The sequence below is a fragment of the Mastomys coucha genome, unplaced genomic scaffold, assembly GCF_008632895.1.
Source record: "Mastomys coucha isolate ucsf_1 unplaced genomic scaffold, UCSF_Mcou_1 pScaffold9, whole genome shotgun sequence".
Taxonomy (NCBI): domain Eukaryota; kingdom Metazoa; phylum Chordata; class Mammalia; order Rodentia; family Muridae; genus Mastomys; species Mastomys coucha.
This window is the reverse complement of record NW_022196915.1, coordinates 86953654-86974370: the sequence shown is the minus strand read 5'-3', so window position 1 is coordinate 86974370 and position 20717 is coordinate 86953654. Positions and strand designations below refer to the sequence as shown.

At 38.3% G+C, this 20717-nt stretch overlaps 1 protein-coding gene across 3 annotated transcripts in view; it reads right to left on the bottom strand.

The window, feature by feature from the left end:
- The window catches only part of Uchl3 (ubiquitin C-terminal hydrolase L3), a 46460-nt gene that overhangs the window by 1709 nt on the left and 24034 nt on the right, over nt 1-20717 (bottom strand). For 2 of the 3 annotated variants that reach the window (XM_031361167.1, XM_031361166.1), the window contains one exon: nt 5594-5669. In XM_031361167.1, coding sequence (XP_031217027.1) covers nt 5594-5669 — 76 coding nt within the window. Of the gene's footprint in view, nt 1-5593; nt 5670-10689; nt 10882-20717 lie in introns of all 3 variants that reach the window. The other variant, XM_031361165.1, reaches the window with a different exon arrangement.

Genomic DNA, 20717 nt, shown 5'->3' with positions numbered 1-20717 from the left:
CCCAATTAGCCTACAGTAAATCTTTCTTGTTACTTTTGTTTTGTTTTTGAGACAAGCTTTCTCTGTGTAGACCAGGCTGGCCTTGAACTCCCAGATTCCCCCTGCCTCTGGCCCCCAAGTGCTAGGACTAAAAACCTCAGTCACCCAACAACCATTTTTACTTTTTTTTTTTTTTTTAAAGATTTATTTATTTATTATATGTAAGTATACTGTAGCTGTCTTCAGATGCACCAGAAGAGGGCATCAGATCTCATTTCGGGTGGTTGTGAGCCACCATGTGGTTGCTGGGATTTGAACTCATGACCTTCCGAAGAGCAGTCAGTGCTCTTCCCCGCTGAGCCATCTCACCAGCCCCCATTTTTACTTTTTAAAAAAGATTTACTTATTTATTATATGTAAGTACACTGTAGCTGTCTTCAGACGCACCAGAAGAGGGCATTAGATCTCTTACGGGTGGTTGTGAGCCACCATGTGGTTGCTGGGATTTGAACTCGGGATCTTCGGAAGAGCAGTCAGTGCTCTTACCCGCTGAGCCATCTTGCCAGCCCCCTATGTTTTAGTTTATATGTGAAGGCAAAATTATGTAGGTTTCTCTTCTTAAGAAAAAAATTAACATGAATATTTCCCTGGGTTGTATCATTTATATTCTGATATCTTGTTAAACTCTAAGAAGCCATAAACTCTCCTGGATAATTTTTCTTTGGGTGCAGGAGTTTAGCATAATGTGGAATTTCAACCAACCTTATTAAGAGTAGATATTGAACATTTTTCTTGAGATGTGGAAGAAAATAAGCAAAATGAATCTCTATGCATTTCATTCTAACAGTAGTTTAGAGTAAAGATAACCTTGGGGCTAGAGAGCCGGCCTTCAGTTGGATTTTGTAGAGATGTTGGGAAATACTGGGGTCTGAACCAAGTGTACCAAATATGCTAGAAAAATCTCCCATTCAGCCCTACCCCTATTTTCTTTAGGGGAGACTCATGGCATTGATCAGACTGGCTTTGAGTTCACTCCTCGCCCAGATAAGACTTGAACTTACGATCCTTGTACCTCAGCCTGGCTAGTAGCTAGGATCACAGGCTTCTAACAGCCCTGGCTCTATTTTTGTATGAATGGGAACCACTGACCGGGAACAGTGACACACACCTTTAATCCCAACACTTGGAAGGTAGAGGCAGGCACATCTCTGTATGAGGACAGCCAGAGTTCTACAGTTAAACCCTCTCTAAAAAGGAGGGTAGGGTAACTTAATGAAAAATTACGTATTTACATAGATAGTCCCAAAGGATCTCCCAAAACAATACTAATTAAACCAAGTGACAAATGTTAATATAAAAAATGATACAAGTAGGCAAATGGCCTTCTTATACAATGCACTAGAGGGACCTAGCATCACTGCTACAGTACTCTTGCCCCAAATGCATAAATCATGATGAAATAGCAGACAATACAGATTGAAGGAAAACTCCAAAGTAAATGTCCTATCTTCTTAAAAATAAATGTCACTGGCACAGAAGATAATAAAAGGGATTCAAGAAGACAAAGTTCCAGAACAGGGCCACCTAAGTTCTACAGCTGACCCTGGTTCACTGTTACAAGAAGCATGCTCTGAGGCAGAGCCCTTCATGATGCCGCATCACTGCTGCTGACATACTGCAGCTCTACAGGAAAGAATCCACACCTCTTGTAAGGAAAGTCATAGAGAGATAGTACAGTGTCATGTCTGTAACTTATTTTCAAATGTTTCAGAAATACTAACAGGATATGACAAACCTAGGAGAGAGGTAAATGGAAGCTCTATATACTATTCTAGCTTCCATAAATATCTAAAATTATTCCAAAATACAAGTTTTTCAAGTCTACTTTTAACAGGCAATAATTCAATAGTTAACATTTTTAAAAGTCTGTCTATTCTGTCTACTTGGAATTCATCGTTGAACTCCAATCTGCTAATTTATCCAGAAGGAATGATTCATTTTAAATCTATAGTACTTCCCACTACATATACTGGGAACTTTCTGAGGCCCCACAGAAAAGAAAACCGGAAATAACTTGGTCCTTTTTATGAGTTAACTTCACAATTTAGTAATGAGTAAATAATTAAACATTGTCACCATCCTCTGTTGAGCAACTGCCCTTTAAGAATTACTTGCATCATGTCTACAATCAGATGGTCTTAAAAATAAGATTATAGACCTGGTAAGATGGCTCAGTGGTTAAGAGCACTGACTACTTTTCTGAAGTTCAAATCCCAGCAACCACATGGTGCTCATAACCATCTGTAATGAGATCTGATGCCCACTTCTGGTGAGTCTGAAGACAGCTACAGTTCACTTACATAAAACAATAAGATTACACAGGATGGAGGTGGAGCTCGGCAGCAGACTGCTTGCCTAGGTGCAATCTGGAGAGCCAATAAATACAGTGATTTTTAATTTGTTGTTTTCTTAAAAATAGCCTTCTCTCTCTTTTTTTTTGTTTTGCGCTTTTTTTGTTTTTTTGTTTTTGTTTTTTTGAGACAGGTTTCTCTGTGTAGCCTTGGCTGTCCTCGAACTCAGAAATCCGCCTGCCTCTGCCTCCCAAAGTGCTGGGATTAAAGGCGTGCGCCACCACTGCCCAGCTAAAAATAGCCTTCACTTAATGTATATTTTTAATTCATAAATTGAGTACAAATTATTCAGCTTGCTCAACGTTCCTTTTGAATTTATTAGGACCATTACTGTCAGTCACTTTGGGGTAAGAGCCGACTTGTGCTGAAAGAATCAGTGACTGTGCGTATTTATTTGCTTTGCAGTTATCTCTGTTCTCTACGCTACTTCCAAGACTGCGGAGTTCTTGACATCTCTGAGTATCTTTACACTTACATTAAAAAAAATCTAATTTCCATAAGCTTCTAATCTTATGTACTTTTAGAAAATTGTAATGTGTGTGCATGTGTGCACGAGCGGGCTGCTCACCCCGGAGCTGGAGTGACAGGAGGTCACTGATGTCACTGAGCTGCCTGATGTGACTGCTGGGGACCTATACTCTATTCTTTAAACATCTTGTATATTGCCGTCTTCTCTGTAAATTCTCTCACTTTCAATGCTAACATCACTCTTATGATCTCTCATTATATATTAAATATACTGTTTTTCTCCTCTTTTCCAAATCTCCTTCCTTTTGTCTTATTTGTTTTGTTTTCCTTGCATGCAGGGAAGGAACCAAGAGCCTAGCTTATGCTAGAGAAGAGCTTGACCACCGAGTTCTATGCCTATGCCTTGAAGTCAGTACAATGTGTATGGCAAAATTCTGCTTTCAGAAATCAACCAGACACATGGGGTTTTCAGTGACTACTGCAACTTCTCTCCATGCAGATTTTGTAGAGTTAATCAATCAGAACAATGCAGCAGCACCTTCTAACTGGGTCTGCAGATCAGTTTATATGCCTAACAACGACTTCTTTTAAGTTTAGTGTGACTCTGATTCAAATCACAACATTACTGCAAAATGCCCATTTCTTTTTAATAAAGTATATGACTGTATTGCTACATTTCCTGTACATTTATTTAAATTCTGTAAATTATATTTACAGTCACAACCTGAGCTATTTTAGAACACTGCTGCCTTTAAAAAAGCTAAGAAAATTCTTTGTTTAGCTCTGTACCCCATTTTTTAGTCGGGTTATTTGTTTCTCTGGAGTCTAACTTCTTGAGTTCTTTGTATACATTGGATATTAGCCCTCTATCAGATATAGGATTGGTAAAGATCTTTTCCCAATTTGTTGGTTGCCGTTTTGTCCTACTGACAGTGTCTTCTGCCTTACAGAAGCTTACAGTACCCAACTAATACAGAAGTAGAGGCTCACCGACATCCACTGAACTGAGTACAGGGTCCCCAATGAAGGGGTTAGAGAAAGGACCCAAGGAGCAGAAGGGTTTGCAGCCCCTTAGGATGAACAATACTATGAACTAACTAGTACCCTCAGAGCTCCCAGGGACTAAACCACCAACCAAAGACTGCACATGGGGGGACTCATGGCTCCATCAGCATATGTATAGCAGAGGACGGCCAAGTCTGTCATCAATGGGAGGAGAGGACCTTTGGCCCTGTGAAGGTTCTATGCCCCAGTGTATGGAAATGCCAGGGCCAGGAAGTAGGAGAGGGTGGGGTGGTGAGCAGGAGGAGTGGGGAGGGAACAGGGATTTGTTTTTGGTTTTGATTTTTTTCTTATTTTATTTTATTTTATTTTATTATTTTTTCTTTTGGAGGGGAACCTGGGAAAGTAGATGCTGTAAATAAAGAAAACATCTAATTAAAAAAAAAAAAGCAAGTATCTCCATCTTATTGTGCAATTTTATTTTTGTGTTTACTATATGGTAAAATATATGTATCACTAATGATTGTTTTATAATAAACTTTTTGTAATTAATTATGAGTGGAAAAAAAAGCTACGAAAATCAAAAGTGGCAGCAAGAGAAGGCTACGCACCATGGTCACCGAAAACACTTCTCCTTCCTTTCTTTGAGTTAAGGTTCCCCCTTCCTTCCTTCCTTCCTTCCTTCCTTCCTTCCTTCCTTCCTTCCTTCCTCCTTTCTTTTCTTCCTTCCTTTCTTTTCTTTCTTCCTTTCTTTCTCTCTTTCTTTCTTCCCCTCTCTCTTTCCTTCCTTCTTTTTTCCTTATATTGGGGCCAGGGATTTTTTTGCTTTTCTTTTCTTTTGGTTTTCCAGGACAGGGTTTCTCTGTGTAGTACTGGCTGTTTTGGAACTCGCTCTGTAGACCAGGCTGACCTCAAACTCAGAAATCTGCTTGCCTCTGCCTCAAAGAGCTAGGATTAAAGGCATGCGCCAGCCACCACTGCCTTTTTAAAGATTGATTGATTGATTGATTGATTGATTATATGTATGTACACTTTAGCTGTCTTCAGACACACCAGAAGAAAATATCAGATCTCATTACGGATGTTTGTGAGTTACCATGTGGTTGCTGGGATTTGAACTCTGGACCTTCAGAAGAACAATCAGTGCTCTTAATCACTGAGCCATCTCTCCAGTCCCCCCCCCCCCTTTTTTCTTTTTTTGCTTTTCAATACTGGGACCATATCTCCTATCTAAAGTTGAAATTATATGCATTTTCTCTAGTAACAGTTTAACTATTTGTAAGTAACTTTGGGTGTAACAAAATATTAAGTATTTAATCATTGTGCTTTGCCTTAAATAAGAAGCCATTACCAGACTAACATACATAGGGCAGTATAAAAGCCTGAAAAAGAGTGACACTCATTACTGAACATATACATTTTAAAAATAAAGATAGTTCATTCAGATATGACAACTAACTCCATAGTTTATCAAACATTGCCAAAGTAATTCATAGATGTTTCTGCTTTACCAAAATGCAAAAGAGGTATATAAACATTCTCGAATTATAAGATGCTAGAATATCAAAAAACATCTTTCCCTAGTTAAAAAAAAATACTAAAAAGGAAAACAGTTATTTTGCCAACCCAATTTTCGAGCTATCAATTTCAGGAAACAAGTGAGAACAACAGTCCCATTTACAGCAAGAGGAGCCTGCTCATTACTCCCCAGGATGAATTAAAATGGTTCTTACCTAATTCATAGAGATGCCCATCTACATGAACTAACGCAATAAAATGAAGATCTACTTTTTCATCTATACTTGGTGCCTGGAATAGGAGGGAAAATGTATTATATACATTAGTAGTTAAACAAATCAGTCAAGTACAAATAAATGTATATAAATGATATTGAATGACAGAAGACAACATTTATCCAATAGAATTCAAGGCCATTTACTGCTCTGAGCACAGAGTAACTATGGGTACGCTTGTGACACCATGTTCACCATTAACAAGGAAGACACATGTTTTATTTCACCTAAACTGGAAACTGAACAACTTCTTAACTTGGAAATCCTAGTGTCCAGTATAAGACACTCTTTACGTACACAACATATGCACAAGGTACATTGTTCAATGTAAAACTGTAAACTATGAATGCAAAACATTTTTCATAACTTTTTAAAAATGATTTATTTATTTTTATATATGTGAGTACACTGTCTCAGACACACCAGAAGAGAGCATCGGATCCCATTACAGATGGCTGTGAGCCACCATGTAGTTGCTGGGGATTGAACTCAGGACTTCTGGAAGAGTAGTCAGTGCTCTTAACCTCTCAGCCAGCTCTCCAGCCTATCATAACTCTTACAGTTAGCAACTCTTTTCAAGTTAAATTTTAGAACACCAGAGAGTAAGTTGTCTGTTGCCTGAGCTTAAAACTCTCATGCTTTCAACAATGCAATGTGAACAATCTTTCCAGATTCAGACAGCTTATAAATGAAAAGATGTAAAGAAACAAGTCTAATGACTGTTACTGTAGAAAAGAAAAAATTAATATACAAAAAAGTATAACTTCTATTTCTTCCTTCTTTTAACTCTTAATAAACTATTTTAACTATACCTACACCTAAACTATTTAAACTATACTTACATTTCCTTTTATCAAATTCAATTTACACAAGTAATACTCATATTTCTTTGACAGTTGAATAATTTAGGTAAAGTTACATAAGCTGTCATTTTATGATATATAGTAGATGTGTTAGCTATTTACCAACTCTAAATAAGTTGAAAGGAAGTGTAATCACAGCTAAATACATATGGAACTTTAACTGTTTGAAGCAAAAATTTTGAAGTAGCTCAAATCAAATTATGTCTCATATTGTCTAATATCTTTTTAAGCAACACAAAATCTTAAAATAAGGTTGTTAGTTCCACCATCAAATAATTATATATTTTTCAATAGTTAAATATAAATGCATTTGATACAGAAATTAAAGTTACAGAATAAGCACTAATTTCTTATTCATTACTGTTTTATTTCATACAGCATCCAGAATGCCTCTAAATATTTATTGACATAATGACTCATTTAATCTTATTCTTTTGAAATTATTTCCCTTGAGTTATGAATGAAAGAAAATCCTCTTAAACTGCTAGGGCAAACTACCTCTTGTCCATTTCTGTCTAAAACTAAAGAACTCCACACTTGTAGAAATCAACATTACAGTTTTAACATCATTCCATTCCTGCACTCCTCTTTACTACAGACCCCTCTCATGACAGGAACTGACATTAAATTTTAAGACAATCTAGTCCACTAATTTGATAGTTTTGTAAAGTGGTTGTCTCTAAAGATGCTAAAATGTCTCGTATTTTCCACCATGCTGGACAAAAGCCAAATCTTCCTTGAATGTAGTAGTCCTTCAAATACTTGACATGGGTGACTGTCAATTAATTTCCTTACTTCCCTATGAAAAAATGTCTGTGATTACTCAATCTCATATCATTTTATCAGAAGAGAATCTAATTTTTCAAGGCTGACCTAAGGCAAATCATTATAAATTCATTAAAACATAAAAAAAAAATTATACAAGGAATCCCTTAACTGGGAATCTTATTTTACTGACAATAAGATAATGTTTAAGAAATACTGAATATCCAAAGGCTCTGAGTTTCAGTTTTCATAAATGAATTACTTAAACAACTGCCTTTAAGAACTAAACATCAATAGCTTCCAGTTTTCATATTGCCCAGTAAGGTGCAAGGTAACTAGAGGTTAAGAAACATCAACTGGAGTTGGAGACCTGAATATGCACCCAGTACCTGGGAAGTTTGGGTTTCTTATCTGTTTTAAGGCTTGTGAGAATTAAGCTAATAGTTTTGTTTTACTTCATCTGGTTTTTTAGGGTTTTTTTTTTCCCTTTAATTTTTCTTTCACACATGTAGGTGTTTCTCCCTAGTGCATATCTGTGTACCATATGCATGCACTGTCTTACAGAGGCCCGAAGAGAATGTCAGATCCCCTGGGACTGGAGTTACAGAACATTGTGAACTGCCCATGTGGGAGCTGAGCATTGAATTGAGTGAGATCCTTTCAAAGAGCAACCTGTGATCTTAACCATTAAGCCATTTTTTCAGCCCCACTCCATTGAGGTTTAAATGACAGTGAAAATATTTGTGAACTGTTAAGTGCTATATAAACCTTATATGTTATATTAATATATTGTCACAAATGTAAGCAAGTATCAAATCTAATGTATCAAAATTATACACCAATGTCCCTTTTAACTCAATGTGGAAATTAAAATACAAATCTCAAGCCAGGTATGCTGACGCATGCCTATAATCCCAGTACTTGAGGGGCTAAGGTTGAATGATCAAGAGCATGAGGCCAGAGTTACACAGTGAGATCCTGTCTTCCAACAAAAGCCCTCTAAAGCATTTATTACCAAACTCTAAAGCCTTCCAACTCTTCATGAAAGGCAAATGTGTCAACTTCCTTCAAGACCTCATTAGTTCTGGTAAGTTCTATCCTTTGACTGACTTCCTTAGTGTGAGAGTCTAGTATTCCAGGGGACCCAAGGGTAAGTAAGCAAGCAGCATGCCTTACCCAGGGGTAAGCAAGTTCCAGCACGCCTGCCTGCCTGCCTGTCCAAAGTAGCCAAGAACATAGCACACATGAAAAACAGAAGCTATACATTGGTACATTTTGCCTTACCAATTACGTTTTTGTATCTTTTAAATCCCCAATTTAGAAAGCTTCTTATTAATCCCAAAGAATTAAAAAGTGATGATATAAATCAATTAGCAATCCATTCATTAACTACTAAATATAAACTTCGCATTTAGAAAAGTTTTTTTTTTTTTTTTTTTGGTTTTTTGAGACAGGGTTTCTCTGTGTAGCCATGGCTGTCCTGGAACTCACTTTGTAGACCAGGCTAGCCTTCAACTCAGAAATCCACCTGCCTCTGCCTCCCAAGTGCTGGGATTATAGGCATGCGTCACCATCGCCCAGCCAGAAAAGTTTTAAGGTATAATCACAGGGCACTTAATCTATACTAGGCACTGATAGAATGCTACATTTGTACTCATCAATTAATCACACAGATCTAGTCAGGTAGGTTATATATGTATCTTACACTCAGAACACAGAGGTAAAGTGACACGTTTGAATGGCTGACACGTGATGGCCCCTGGACTACAACTCATGCAATACAGCTCCAGTCCATGTTCTTAAGCACTATGCTATGGAAATTTGGCAAAGCAATAGGCAACAGAATTAATATGCAGCAATAAACAACAATACACAAAAACATAAAACTGGGAATGGCAAAGTTTATGGCATTCTCATTTAACGTTTAGAATTTTTAAATAAAGAAAATTTTCCATACATGTAATTAAATGAATTATCCCCTGGTCAGAATGTACAAAATTCAATTGTACTTTGTTCTTCCAGTTCACTCTATATCTTTCACTGGGCCAAACAATACATAGCACAGCAGAGAAGCATAAATATCAAATGGATGGACGAATAAAAATGACAAATCAATGTTGTAATCTGGTGAGGAGAGAGGTAGGGAGGGAAGGAGGAGAGGGAGAGAAGAACAGGGGAGGGGAGGAGAGGGAGAGGAGAGAAGGGAAGAGAGGAGGAGAGAAAGGAAGAGAGGAGAAGAAGAGGGAAGAGGAGAGGGGGAGAGAAAGTAATAACAAGCAGTCTGTTCAAACGGAAGGTAGAGAAGGACCACACCGATATTTGATGGAAGCAAATTCTTGAAGAAAACTGTTGACTTGATAGTTTGAAGGCAGCTTTAAAGGGTAAATGAGGGGAAGAAAGGGACATTTCACTGCTTTTAAATGTTAAAATGTATGCATAATTAAACTTCCTCTTGCTTCAAATGCCATCATGGTTTATAGAAATAACAAGTATCTCTGGATGTACGGCATACACCAAAGCATTCAGGTACTGCATGTTTACATAGGTCCTATCAGAGCACAGCCATTGCCTTCAGTAGCTTAAAACATCAGAAAGATAAGGGCTTGGTTGCTTAATTCTGCAGTTTATTTTAATGCATAAGAACTATTAGAATTCTATCAACTTGGATAGTTATAGCAATATATATATGTACATATTATAATAGTTGACTGATAATTTTAGCTTACAAGAGAAATAATATATTTGCAGGACACCTATATCAGCACACAAGGAGCAAATTTCCACCTCCTAATTGGAAAAGATCTTTAGAAACTGAACTGGCAGCAAAGATCGGATCAAGATTAAGCCAAACACCTGAGCCACATCAAGGAATAAAGTAGCTTAGATGCAACACACTACACCATGAAGGGTTTAGACTGAGGACAAGCTAAGTAAAGCAATCCAGAGCATGGTGAAAGACTAGTCATGCCCAGAGATATGAAAAAGAAAAAAATAAATAAAGGAATAGATGGCAAAGAACTCAGAGGTACATAGCATTTGTTGACCTAAGTTATCTAAGTGAAATCAGAAAGTTGAAGGGTAAAGAAACACACACTCACTTTTACAATTCACAGAAACTTAGTGTTATCACAAATGCCAATCAGTACTCAGCAATAGGCAGGTACCCTTAGGTTCACAGAAAATGGAGTGGAAAGATGGATATTCACCAAGGCGCAGGCACAAGTCAAGCCAGACTGCAGAGCATGGAGGTATGCTTGCAATTTTATTGGGGCAGAAAAAGCTAAATGGTTGAATGAACCAAGAGAAAAGCACTTTAAAGACTGAAGACGTTTAAGGAAAAACAAACACACAAACAAAAGAGACTGCCCTTGTCACTGGGAGAAGAGATGGAAGATTGACTACACTTACAACAGAATGGAGACCCAAAGATGGCAGGCGTAAGAAGGGTCGCCAGCGACGAAGACGGAGAGATGGACTGGTAGCCTTTGCAGGGCCTACATGGTTACGTTTGCCCCAGGGCAGGGATGCATGGTGACACAATGATGAGGCCTTCGCTCTGCAGTGGCTAGAATGAGGCTGTGGTGAGGATGGCGAGGAGGACTACATAATTAAAAGAGAGAATATTTTACTTAGACCACGTTACTAGGAGATCGTGTATCTTTAAAAGCAACGTATGGTCATACTTGTATTCATATGGTCGAGTACTTTCAATAATTGTATCCTAGTCAAAGATCACATATGAATGTTGGGTAAAATGGGAATTTATAACCAAGCACAAGGTTATACTCTGTAACTTTTGAAGTGCTAATCTGAAAATTTTACATATCCTCATTCTCATTGCACAGACTCACGAAACTAAAGATTAAAAAGCCACTAAAATAGTATCGCTATATATATCAGGTTTTAAAAATGTAACACACAAAAATTATGCAACAGACAAGGCACATAAAGAACAAAAGTGGAAAAAACCCATATGATAGTAGGCACTGGTAAAAACAATTATTTGGAGGATAAACTCTAATAACAGAGGAGTAAGCCCTTAAGATTATAAACAAGCTGACAAGTTGTAAGGAAGGCATCAGAGCCTGTTGTCCATCTTTTGAGTAAATAGTATCATTATATAAAATGTGTACCACTTCTTCTATGTCAGGTACTCTTTGAAGTACTTTATATCTACCCGTTCATTTAACCTCCAGTAACCTAGGTGACCATTACAACACAGTTTACAGTCAGAGGATGCAGGCACCGATGGGTCAAGTGACAGAACCAAGGTCATGCTACCAGCATGCTGGAGGACTGGAGCTCCTAGAAGAGATTCTAGAGCTCAATGGTCTTAGTTGTCAGCACAGAGCCTATGTAGCCAAGAGAATGTTTCTGATGCCAGTTTTTAATTATTCTAGGTTATAGTGAATGCAGGCATAATTCTCTCAAGAATAGATACTGGGGGACAATTTTCCAAACGCTGTTGTTCCAGGTCATCTTATAATCATCACTTACAACAGATAACATCTGCTGTATATGAGATTTATTTCTAGCCTGACAAAGCCACCATCTCTATAAGTACAATAGAAAGAAATGAAAAAAAGGGTCACCAGTTCTTTGGCGATAATACATTTCATCAGCCACGACATTAGGGAAGCGACTTTAGCTTGAAATGATCTCCAAAACTCTTCTGATTTTTTTTTTTTTTTTTTTTTTTGGTTTTTTTCAAAACAGGATTTCTCTGTGTAGCCTTGGCTGTCCTGGAACTCACTCTGTAGACCAGGCTGGCCTCGAACTCATAAATCTGCCCGCCTCTGCCTTTCAAGTGCTGGGATTAAAGGTGTGCGCCACCACCGCCTGGCTAGCTCTTCTGATTCTTAAAAGCCTTTGTTGGTCCTTTGCTGGTACTCTTAATCTATGTAAGTTATACAGTAGCCAAAAAAAAAAAAAAAAAAAAAAAAAAAAATGGGCATTTCCATCATGGGGGTTTGATTCCATGTGGGAATAAAAGTGAGTATCATCATAGTGTTTGCTCTCACAGACTGAATTCATTCAAATGAGGGGCAAAGGGAGGAGGAAAAAAGGCAAGCTAGTGAGAGGGAAAGCACGGACATGGACGTGGGGACTGAAGAGCAGCAGAGACAAACTAGCCTCTCAGAATGTGGGAAGGGCGGGACATTGGAACAGTTACTCACTGAGACGATGATGTTAGGTCGGGAGAGGAAATGGAAGGAGGTATTCAGGACCAACAAGTCATGTAAGGAAAAAACCACACAAACAGGAACAGGTGGAACATGGTCAAGACTAGGCCTGGGATTTGATTTTTACCTTTCAATCTAATAAGTTAATTGTTACCATTCCATGGATGCTGGCAAAAGACATGAGACTTCTGTTAGATGCAAGTTTACTATTCGAAGCACAAGGAAGACTGGACAGTTGTGAAGTCACACAGGGGTAATACAGAAGGTCCAAAAGGATGCTGCATGTGCACTAGGCTGCATGGCTGGAGAGGAGTGTCAGGTTGGAGGAGGCCATGGTTTTACAGCAGGCATCAGGCAAGCCAGCATTGTCCTGGAGGCAGACTCCCTATCAGCCCTTTAGGTTGCTTACTACAAGTACAACCTTAGGTAAGGATGGTCTCACTATTCTGTTTTGTAAAACTTGTAATTTCAAATTTACAAAGTCACAAAAACACAATTAAAGGAAATATCCAGATAAATGTCTGTGATGCCATATGCTTTTTATCATTTGTACTTATACTGTCTCCCCTCCTAACTTTTCTTCCTGAGGTAAATATAACCCATTTATTGGTATAGTAGCCAATATTTTCACACATAAACACAAATATCTCTTTATATCCATGAAGTACTGGCTCCAGAAATTCTAGTATGGAAAAATCTGTGAATATTCAAATCACTTATATAAAATCTTATAATAGTATGTCTATGTAACTTGCATGCATCTTACCATATACTCAAAGTCACCTCAATTACTTATAACACCCAATACATTATCAACCCATGGACAGTAATTATACTGAATCATTTAGAGAATAATGACAAACATATCTGTAGATGTTTAGTACAGGCACACTTTAATATATATATATATATGTATATATATATGCGTATATATATACATATACACATATGTGTATATATATATATATATGTATTTTATATAACACGCACACAAACACACACTTTCTTTTGGGGGGGCGTTTTAGAGACAGGGTTTCTCTGTGTAGCACTAGCTGTCCTGGAACTCACTCTGTAGACCAGGCTGGCCTCCATCTCAGAAATCCACCTGCCTCTGCCTCTGCCTCTGCCTCCCAAGTGCTGGGATTAAGGCATGCGCCACTGCCCGGCTGTGACACATATGTTTGACCCATGGCTGGCTGACTCTACAGATGCAGGTATGGTGAATACAGAAGGTCCACTAAGCAGAGAGGTAGGGAAACCCCTCAGTTACAGCAGTGCACTTACCCCCCAAGCTTTGTACTAGCAGAATGCTTTCATCTACCCTCCGACCTACACGCTCATTTTGTTGGCTCTGTAGGAGGCTGGGCACAGTGGCACACACCTTAGTGCTGTAAAGGAAGCTGACACAGGAGGATCACTTGAGCTCAGAAGTTCTGGGCCTTAGTGTGCTATGCTGATGGGATGGCCACATTAACCATGGCAGCAATGTGCTGACTCCCTTTGAGTGAAGCAGTGCCAGCTTCCCTAAGGAGCGTCAGAAATGCAACAAGTCAGGCACTGCTGAAAAATTCATAATTAATTTATCATGGTGCCAGCAGATTTTGTCTTTAGGATATATAAATATTTTCTAAACATATTTTTTTATTTATTTTAAATTGTGTGTGTGTTTGGATACGTGCAAGTGAGTGCAGGTACTTGAAGAGACTGAGGTGTCAAATCTTTTGCAAGAGCAGTAGGCACTCTTAACCACTGACCCACCTTTCCAGACCCGCTTATTAAAATCTGTGTGCGTGTGTGTGTGTGTGTGTGTGTGTGTGTGTGTGTATGTGTGTGTACTTGGCACATTCGCAGTTTCCCACTGATGCCAGCAGACAGCTCTGTATACTCTGGAGGAGTTAGAGGTGGGTGCTGAGAATGAAGCTTGAGTCCTTTGAAAGAAAGCATGCATTCTTGAGCACTGGGTCATCATCTCTTCAGCCCCCTTTCCTATTCGTTGTCATCTTTCCGTGTATTACATTTAAAATGACCTTCTTATAGATATCCTCTAGTTGAGCCATGCTTTTCAACTAGGTTGATAATCTTTTCTTCCAACTTATAATGTCTAATTTAAATGATTTACATTTACTCAATTGCATGCCATTTTTTCCTATGGTTAAATTTTAATCTATCTTAATTTTGTTTTCTCCATTTATTCTCTATTCCTTTATGTCTTTAAAAGTTATTTTTGTGATTCTATTTTTTTTCAAATTTAACAACTTTATTGAATTTGTAGAAGCATTCTACAGGCATACATTGCTTTTAAGAAATCACACAGCACTTAATAGGTACATGTGTACATGTACATTTTAGAAGACAAGTAACAAGGCTGTAGAGATGGAATGTGTAGTCTAAGAACATGGTAGTAGTAAACATGTACACCAAGACTATATCTGATTATGCTTGAGACTATTTTCCATAGCATCTCTACAACTAGGATACCTTACCTTACAACCATAAAATGAAAAGAGGGTAATACATTGCTTCATACAGACACAGACATTGGGGTATAGTAAAAATTCTTAAGGTTTTTAGAAAATAACTCATTGGTTTTAGCATCCAGATCTGAAATTTAACTATGCAGGACATACAAAATACTACTGAATACAGGTAGAAAGTAAAAATGCCCCATCTTTGTAGTGTCTTGCTCATCTAACAAAATAGTCATGGTGAGTGAACATAAGGTACACCAGAACTCTACTTATCATCCCTAGCCGTGTTCCTCAAGTGTGGTCCATGTACTCGTATAACCAGGGATTGTTGGCTACCTGCTCTATCAGGCATTAAATTGTACATTGCCTTTTCTATTTGTTTGCTAAAAGTGTGCATAAATGTGCTTATACATACATGTCTATTTTTACTATAGGTATGTTTATATATGGTTTCCTTCTGTAGCCCTTGGACATCCTGGAATTTGCTCTGTAGATCAGGCTGGCCTCTGATTCAAGAGATTATCCTACCTCTGCCTGGGATTAAAGGTACACACCACCGCCACCTGGCTGGAGTGTTCTTCAAATATAACACACAACATTATACACAGTATTAGAACCAGCAGTATTACCAAAATATTTCCTCGCACTCTTTGTAATATCTTCAAGTGTTCTTACATATACTGAGAACTTCCGATGTGTGTTACTGTTTATTCAGACAATTGTGGCTGCACTTGGGTTGGAGGTAGGGTCTCACTCTGAAGCCCAAGTTGGCCTCAGACTTGAGATTCCCTGTCTGAGCCTCCCCAGTACTGGGATACAGGTGAGCGTCATTATGCCTAGACACACAATGGCCTTTTATTGCCATTAAAAGTAAGAAAAATATGGAGCTGCAAAGATGGCTCAGGGGTTTAAAGCACCTACTAGCTCTTGTTTGGTTCCCAGCACACACATCAGACAGTTCACAGCCACCCAAAATTCTAGTTCCAGAGGGACTTGATGCCTTGGCCTCTGTGGGCACTGCACTCATGTGTATGCATACATACGTACACTTAAGAATAAAGATCAATCTTTAAAAAAAGTATTTTTTTTATTTACCTTTACTTGCCCCATCTCCAGTACTTCTCAATTTCTGCATAGGTCTAATTTTTTTCCTGTTATCACACTGTTTCTGAATAGAGAAATTCCTTTATATTTCTTACAATGGAAATAAACTGGGAGTAAGTTCTCTTCATTTTGGTTCATTATAAAGGATGTATTTCTCCATTTAAAATGCCTTGTCACTGAGTTCATTATTTAAAAATAGTGTCTTGTGTTCTAACTTGCATAGTTTCTGATGAGAAATCTGCTACGATTCTTTGTTTATCTGTATCTGATCCACCTGTTTCTTCTGGGTCTTCTGAGGAGTGTGAACAGGTTTTACACATATCTTGTATGCACACTGAATTTCTGAGAGGAGTCTGCTGATGGCGATATCTGTCCTGCCTGAGTGTCTCTGAGGTTCTTCAAGATGTGCTTTCATGTCTTCACTTCCTTTTGAAAACAGTTAACCGTCAAGTTTTCCAATGGTTTATAGCCGAAGGCTTCGCTTGCCTATTCTTTCCCATTCCTTCTCGGCCTTCCTTCTCTCAGGAGTCCCCTTCCGTGGATTAGCCAAGAGATACTGCCCACAGCTCCTAGACTGTCTTCTGTCTTTTCATTTGTGCCATGATGTGTATGTGGAAGACTGGGATAACCTTGATCTTGGTCCACGTTTCTCCTCTTTTGCAGCAGTCTCTCTTGTATGGCTAGTCAGCTCGTGGTCTTCTGGATTCTCGGGTGTCTGCTTCCCATCCATCTCACCATACAAATAATGGGGTTACAGACACTCACACACAGCTGGCTTCTCTGTGGTACTCACAAGTGGCTATACAAGCCACTGAGCTATCTCCATAGCCTAAATGCAAATTTTTTCTTGTTTTTTTATTTTTTTTCTTTTCTAACTACTGGAGAGTTGTTCCAGGCATTCTTCACCCCTAGTCCCGACTCTCAACACTAGCATCTCCATTTAATTTTCTCTTATAGTTTTCAACTCGACTAACAACTTCCATGTGTTGATACATTTTGTCCATCTTGGCTACTTGAACATTTAATGCCATTATTATACATTTTTTCATAGTTTGACCATCTGCATTGCATATAGCCTTAGTTCTGTTGATTGTCTCCTGACAAAATATTAATATGTTTTCTTTTTCTTACTATTTTTGGCTAAAAGTCAGACACCTTGTATAGTATCATGGAGAAAAATAGTACTAGCATTTAGCATGCCCCATCAAAACCTTAATGTGGAGTTGAATCCATCTATAGGTTGAGCTGTTTGGTTTTGCTTTCGGTATAGTTACCCTCAGTGTAAGAGGAGATTAAAATCTAGCATTCTCACTGTGCTAAGAGTGAGAACTGGGCTAATGGAATCCTTTTTCAGTTCTGTTGCACGAAAAGTTCTAAGCTTTTGCCCAAAGCCCATGCCCAGAGGTCTTTCTTCATGGATTTATTCATCTTTACATCAGTACTTACAGTTCTTCCTTAGAAAAAAGGCTTTCTTTGTTCTTATTCAACAAACCAGTGCATAGTCCCTTAGTTCCTCTATATCAAGCACAGGAGGTTTCCAAGGATTCCACCGAGTAGTAAAGGATCTCTCATAGAGAGATCGCAGGAGTTTGCTCAGGGTCTTTAAGCTTTGTTCTCCAGAAGAGCCCAGTGATGCTCACCCGGGTGATGCTCACCCGGGTGATGCTCACCCGGGTGATGCTCACCCAGTGCTCCCTGTTTGCCTCCTCTACGCCTTCTCTGCCTGCAGTCAAACTCCTGAGTACACAATGAGATCTGTGCAGACTGGGTGGAACTCTGCTCTTTGGAGAGCTCACAGAGACTTTATAGTCTCCTGACAGCCTATAGCAGTTTGTCTTTCATGATCTGCAAATCTTTATAGCTCTTTCTTCCTTTGTCATTTGTTTAATAAAAGGCGGCATTCTATGTTTCCTTTCCCATCGGTCATATAATTGGGGTGCCTATATACCTCAATAATTGCATCTCCACATTTCTCAGTGCATCTCTATTTCAAACAGAAATAGAGATGATGCACCAGATGATGCAAATGGATCATTGCATTTTTAGAGTGTTGTTACACCTGTAAGCGATGTTCTAACAAATATTTAGAGAAACATCTCTATATACTGATTAAGCAACAATCTCCACAGCTAACACTCACTATTGTATACTAGACATTTAAAGAGACTAAGGCTATAGACTCCCACAATAATCCCATAAGATAGAAATTCTGATTATTTCTAAACACGGAGATATAATTTTTGCTCAAATATTGTCATATTATTTATGTGTGATTCTAACTCTTTCTGTACATGTTTTTCAGCATAAGCATATGTAACAGAGTGGAGAAAACAAAGTCATAATCCTCACTAAGTATGCTTCAAACATCAAGAATTCTATCTTTTATGTGTGGCTAACATTCTACAGTATTAAAATGTGGATGATTTATTATTATACTGTCTTGTTCCTCATAATGTAAGAGCAGTTCAAGTAGCCCTTATCAAAAAGTGTTTCAAAATTTGGAGCTTGTAGAATTAAAAAAAAAAAAAAACCCTACCAAGTTAGCACACCACTTTAGATCGTGAACTTGGATTATGGATGCTCAACGTGTATTTAAAAGACAGGGAAGCTATTACTCAGGGCCTTATTGTCTCTACGCCAGACTTAAGGGGTTAATAAATAACTTTTTTGTTTTGTTTTGTTTTGTTTGTTTTTTGAGACAGGGTTTCTTTGTGTAGCCCTGGCTGTCCTGGAACTTGCACTTTAGACCAGGCTGGCCTTGAACTCAGGGATCCTGCTTCTGCCTCCCTTGTACTAGAATTAAAAGCATGTACCACCATGCCTGGCTAATAAGTAACTATTTGAAGTTTTAAATATTGGAGCAGTAACTCTAAATTTTCACTCTATTTATACTTGCGTATATCTCATAGTGATAATCTCTCTCACACAAAGGATTCCAAAATCATCAGCAATTATCAATTAAAATTAGTAACAAGCAACAATGTTTGCCAGGACATTAACAGAACCCTATGTCCCACTGGCAAACTCCACTGCTATCTTGATAGTGTAATGAGACTACCTACAGAACTCTACATAGAACATGCAATGATGTACACTTTAAGGCTATTGTGATTTAACTCCAGATTTATTTTATTTTATTTGCCCAGCAAATAAAATCTTAAAAGCAAACAAACCAGTCAGTGTTGGGGATACAACAGTCATAGAACTATGAAAAAGAAAAGAAATAAAATTTTATTTTTTAAAAACATTTTTAGCCGGGCAGTGGTGGCACACACCTTTAATCCCAGCACTTGGGAGGCAGAGGCAGGCAGATTTCTGAGTTCAAGGACAGCTTGGTCTACAGAGTGAGTTCCAGGATATCCAGGGATACACAGAGAAACCCTGTCTTAAAAACCCCACCCCCCCCAAAAAAAAGGATTTTATTCATTTATTTATAGAGAAGTCTTAGAGAAACTAATTAGATCTTCAAAAGGGGTAGTTATGGAAATAAATACCATGAATCAAACAGTGCATACTGAACACCTTTCTTAAAAAAAAAATTAGCTTCTTATATCATGATTATGACTTGTTAATAAAATATGCACTTGCGCATAATTGAGTCTAAAAGATTTCCTTTTGGTACTTTTATCTGTATGTATGCGGGTCTGTCTGGGTGAATGTGGGGCACACTAGTGCAGTGCCCACAGCAGCCGGAGGAAGGCATCAGAGTCTCTGAGACTGTAGTGACAGGCTGTGCTGCTAGAAGCTGCCAGTGCTCTGCAAGAGTAACAGGTGCTCTTAACCTCTGGCCCATCATCTCTCTGCCTCATAGGGTATTCTTTTAACACTAGAACTATCACTCAGTCTTAAAAATACAACACGGAGAGAAAAACAAGAACCTCTTTAGGGATGCTCAATACAATAAAAAAGATTATAAATTTATAACATTTTAAAGATACATATGTGTTGGGCTGGAGAGATGGCTCAGCGGTTAAGAGCACTGACTGCACTTCTGAGGGTCCTGAGTTCAAATCCCAGAAACCACATGGTGGCTCACAACCACCCGTAATAAGATCTGATGCCGTCTTCTGGTGTGTCTGAAGATAGCTACAGTGTACTTATATATAATAATAAATAAATCTTTGGGCTGGAGAGAGTGGGGCCAGAGCAAGCGGGGCCCTTGCTCAGAACGAGCAGAGGTCCTGAATTCAATTCCCAGCAACCACATGATAGCTCACAACCGTCTATACAGCTACAGCGTACTCACATTCATAAAATAAATAAATGTTTTTTAAAAAGATACAGATGTGTATATGTGTAGAGATGAATATATTCATATAAGGCTTCCAAATCTTAAAATCAGTATTATTTAATTTTAAATGAATTTCTGCAAATTTTAGGTTAGATTTCAGCACAATACACTAGATGAGAGGAAATTTAAAGTTGAAATTTAAAAGAGAAAAATAAAGTCAGATCCATGTAAAAGATGAAAACTTCTCCCCGTTCAATTGGCAAAGATGACAAAATCAAGCACAGCCAGAAACCAAATCCATAACCTAGCACCGTACAGTCCATAGCCTAGCACCGTACAGTCCACAGCCTAGCACCGTACAGTCCACAGCCTAGCACCGTACAGTCCACAGCCTAGCACCGTACAGTCCATAGCCTAGCACCGTACAGTCCATAGGCAATGCCCACGGCC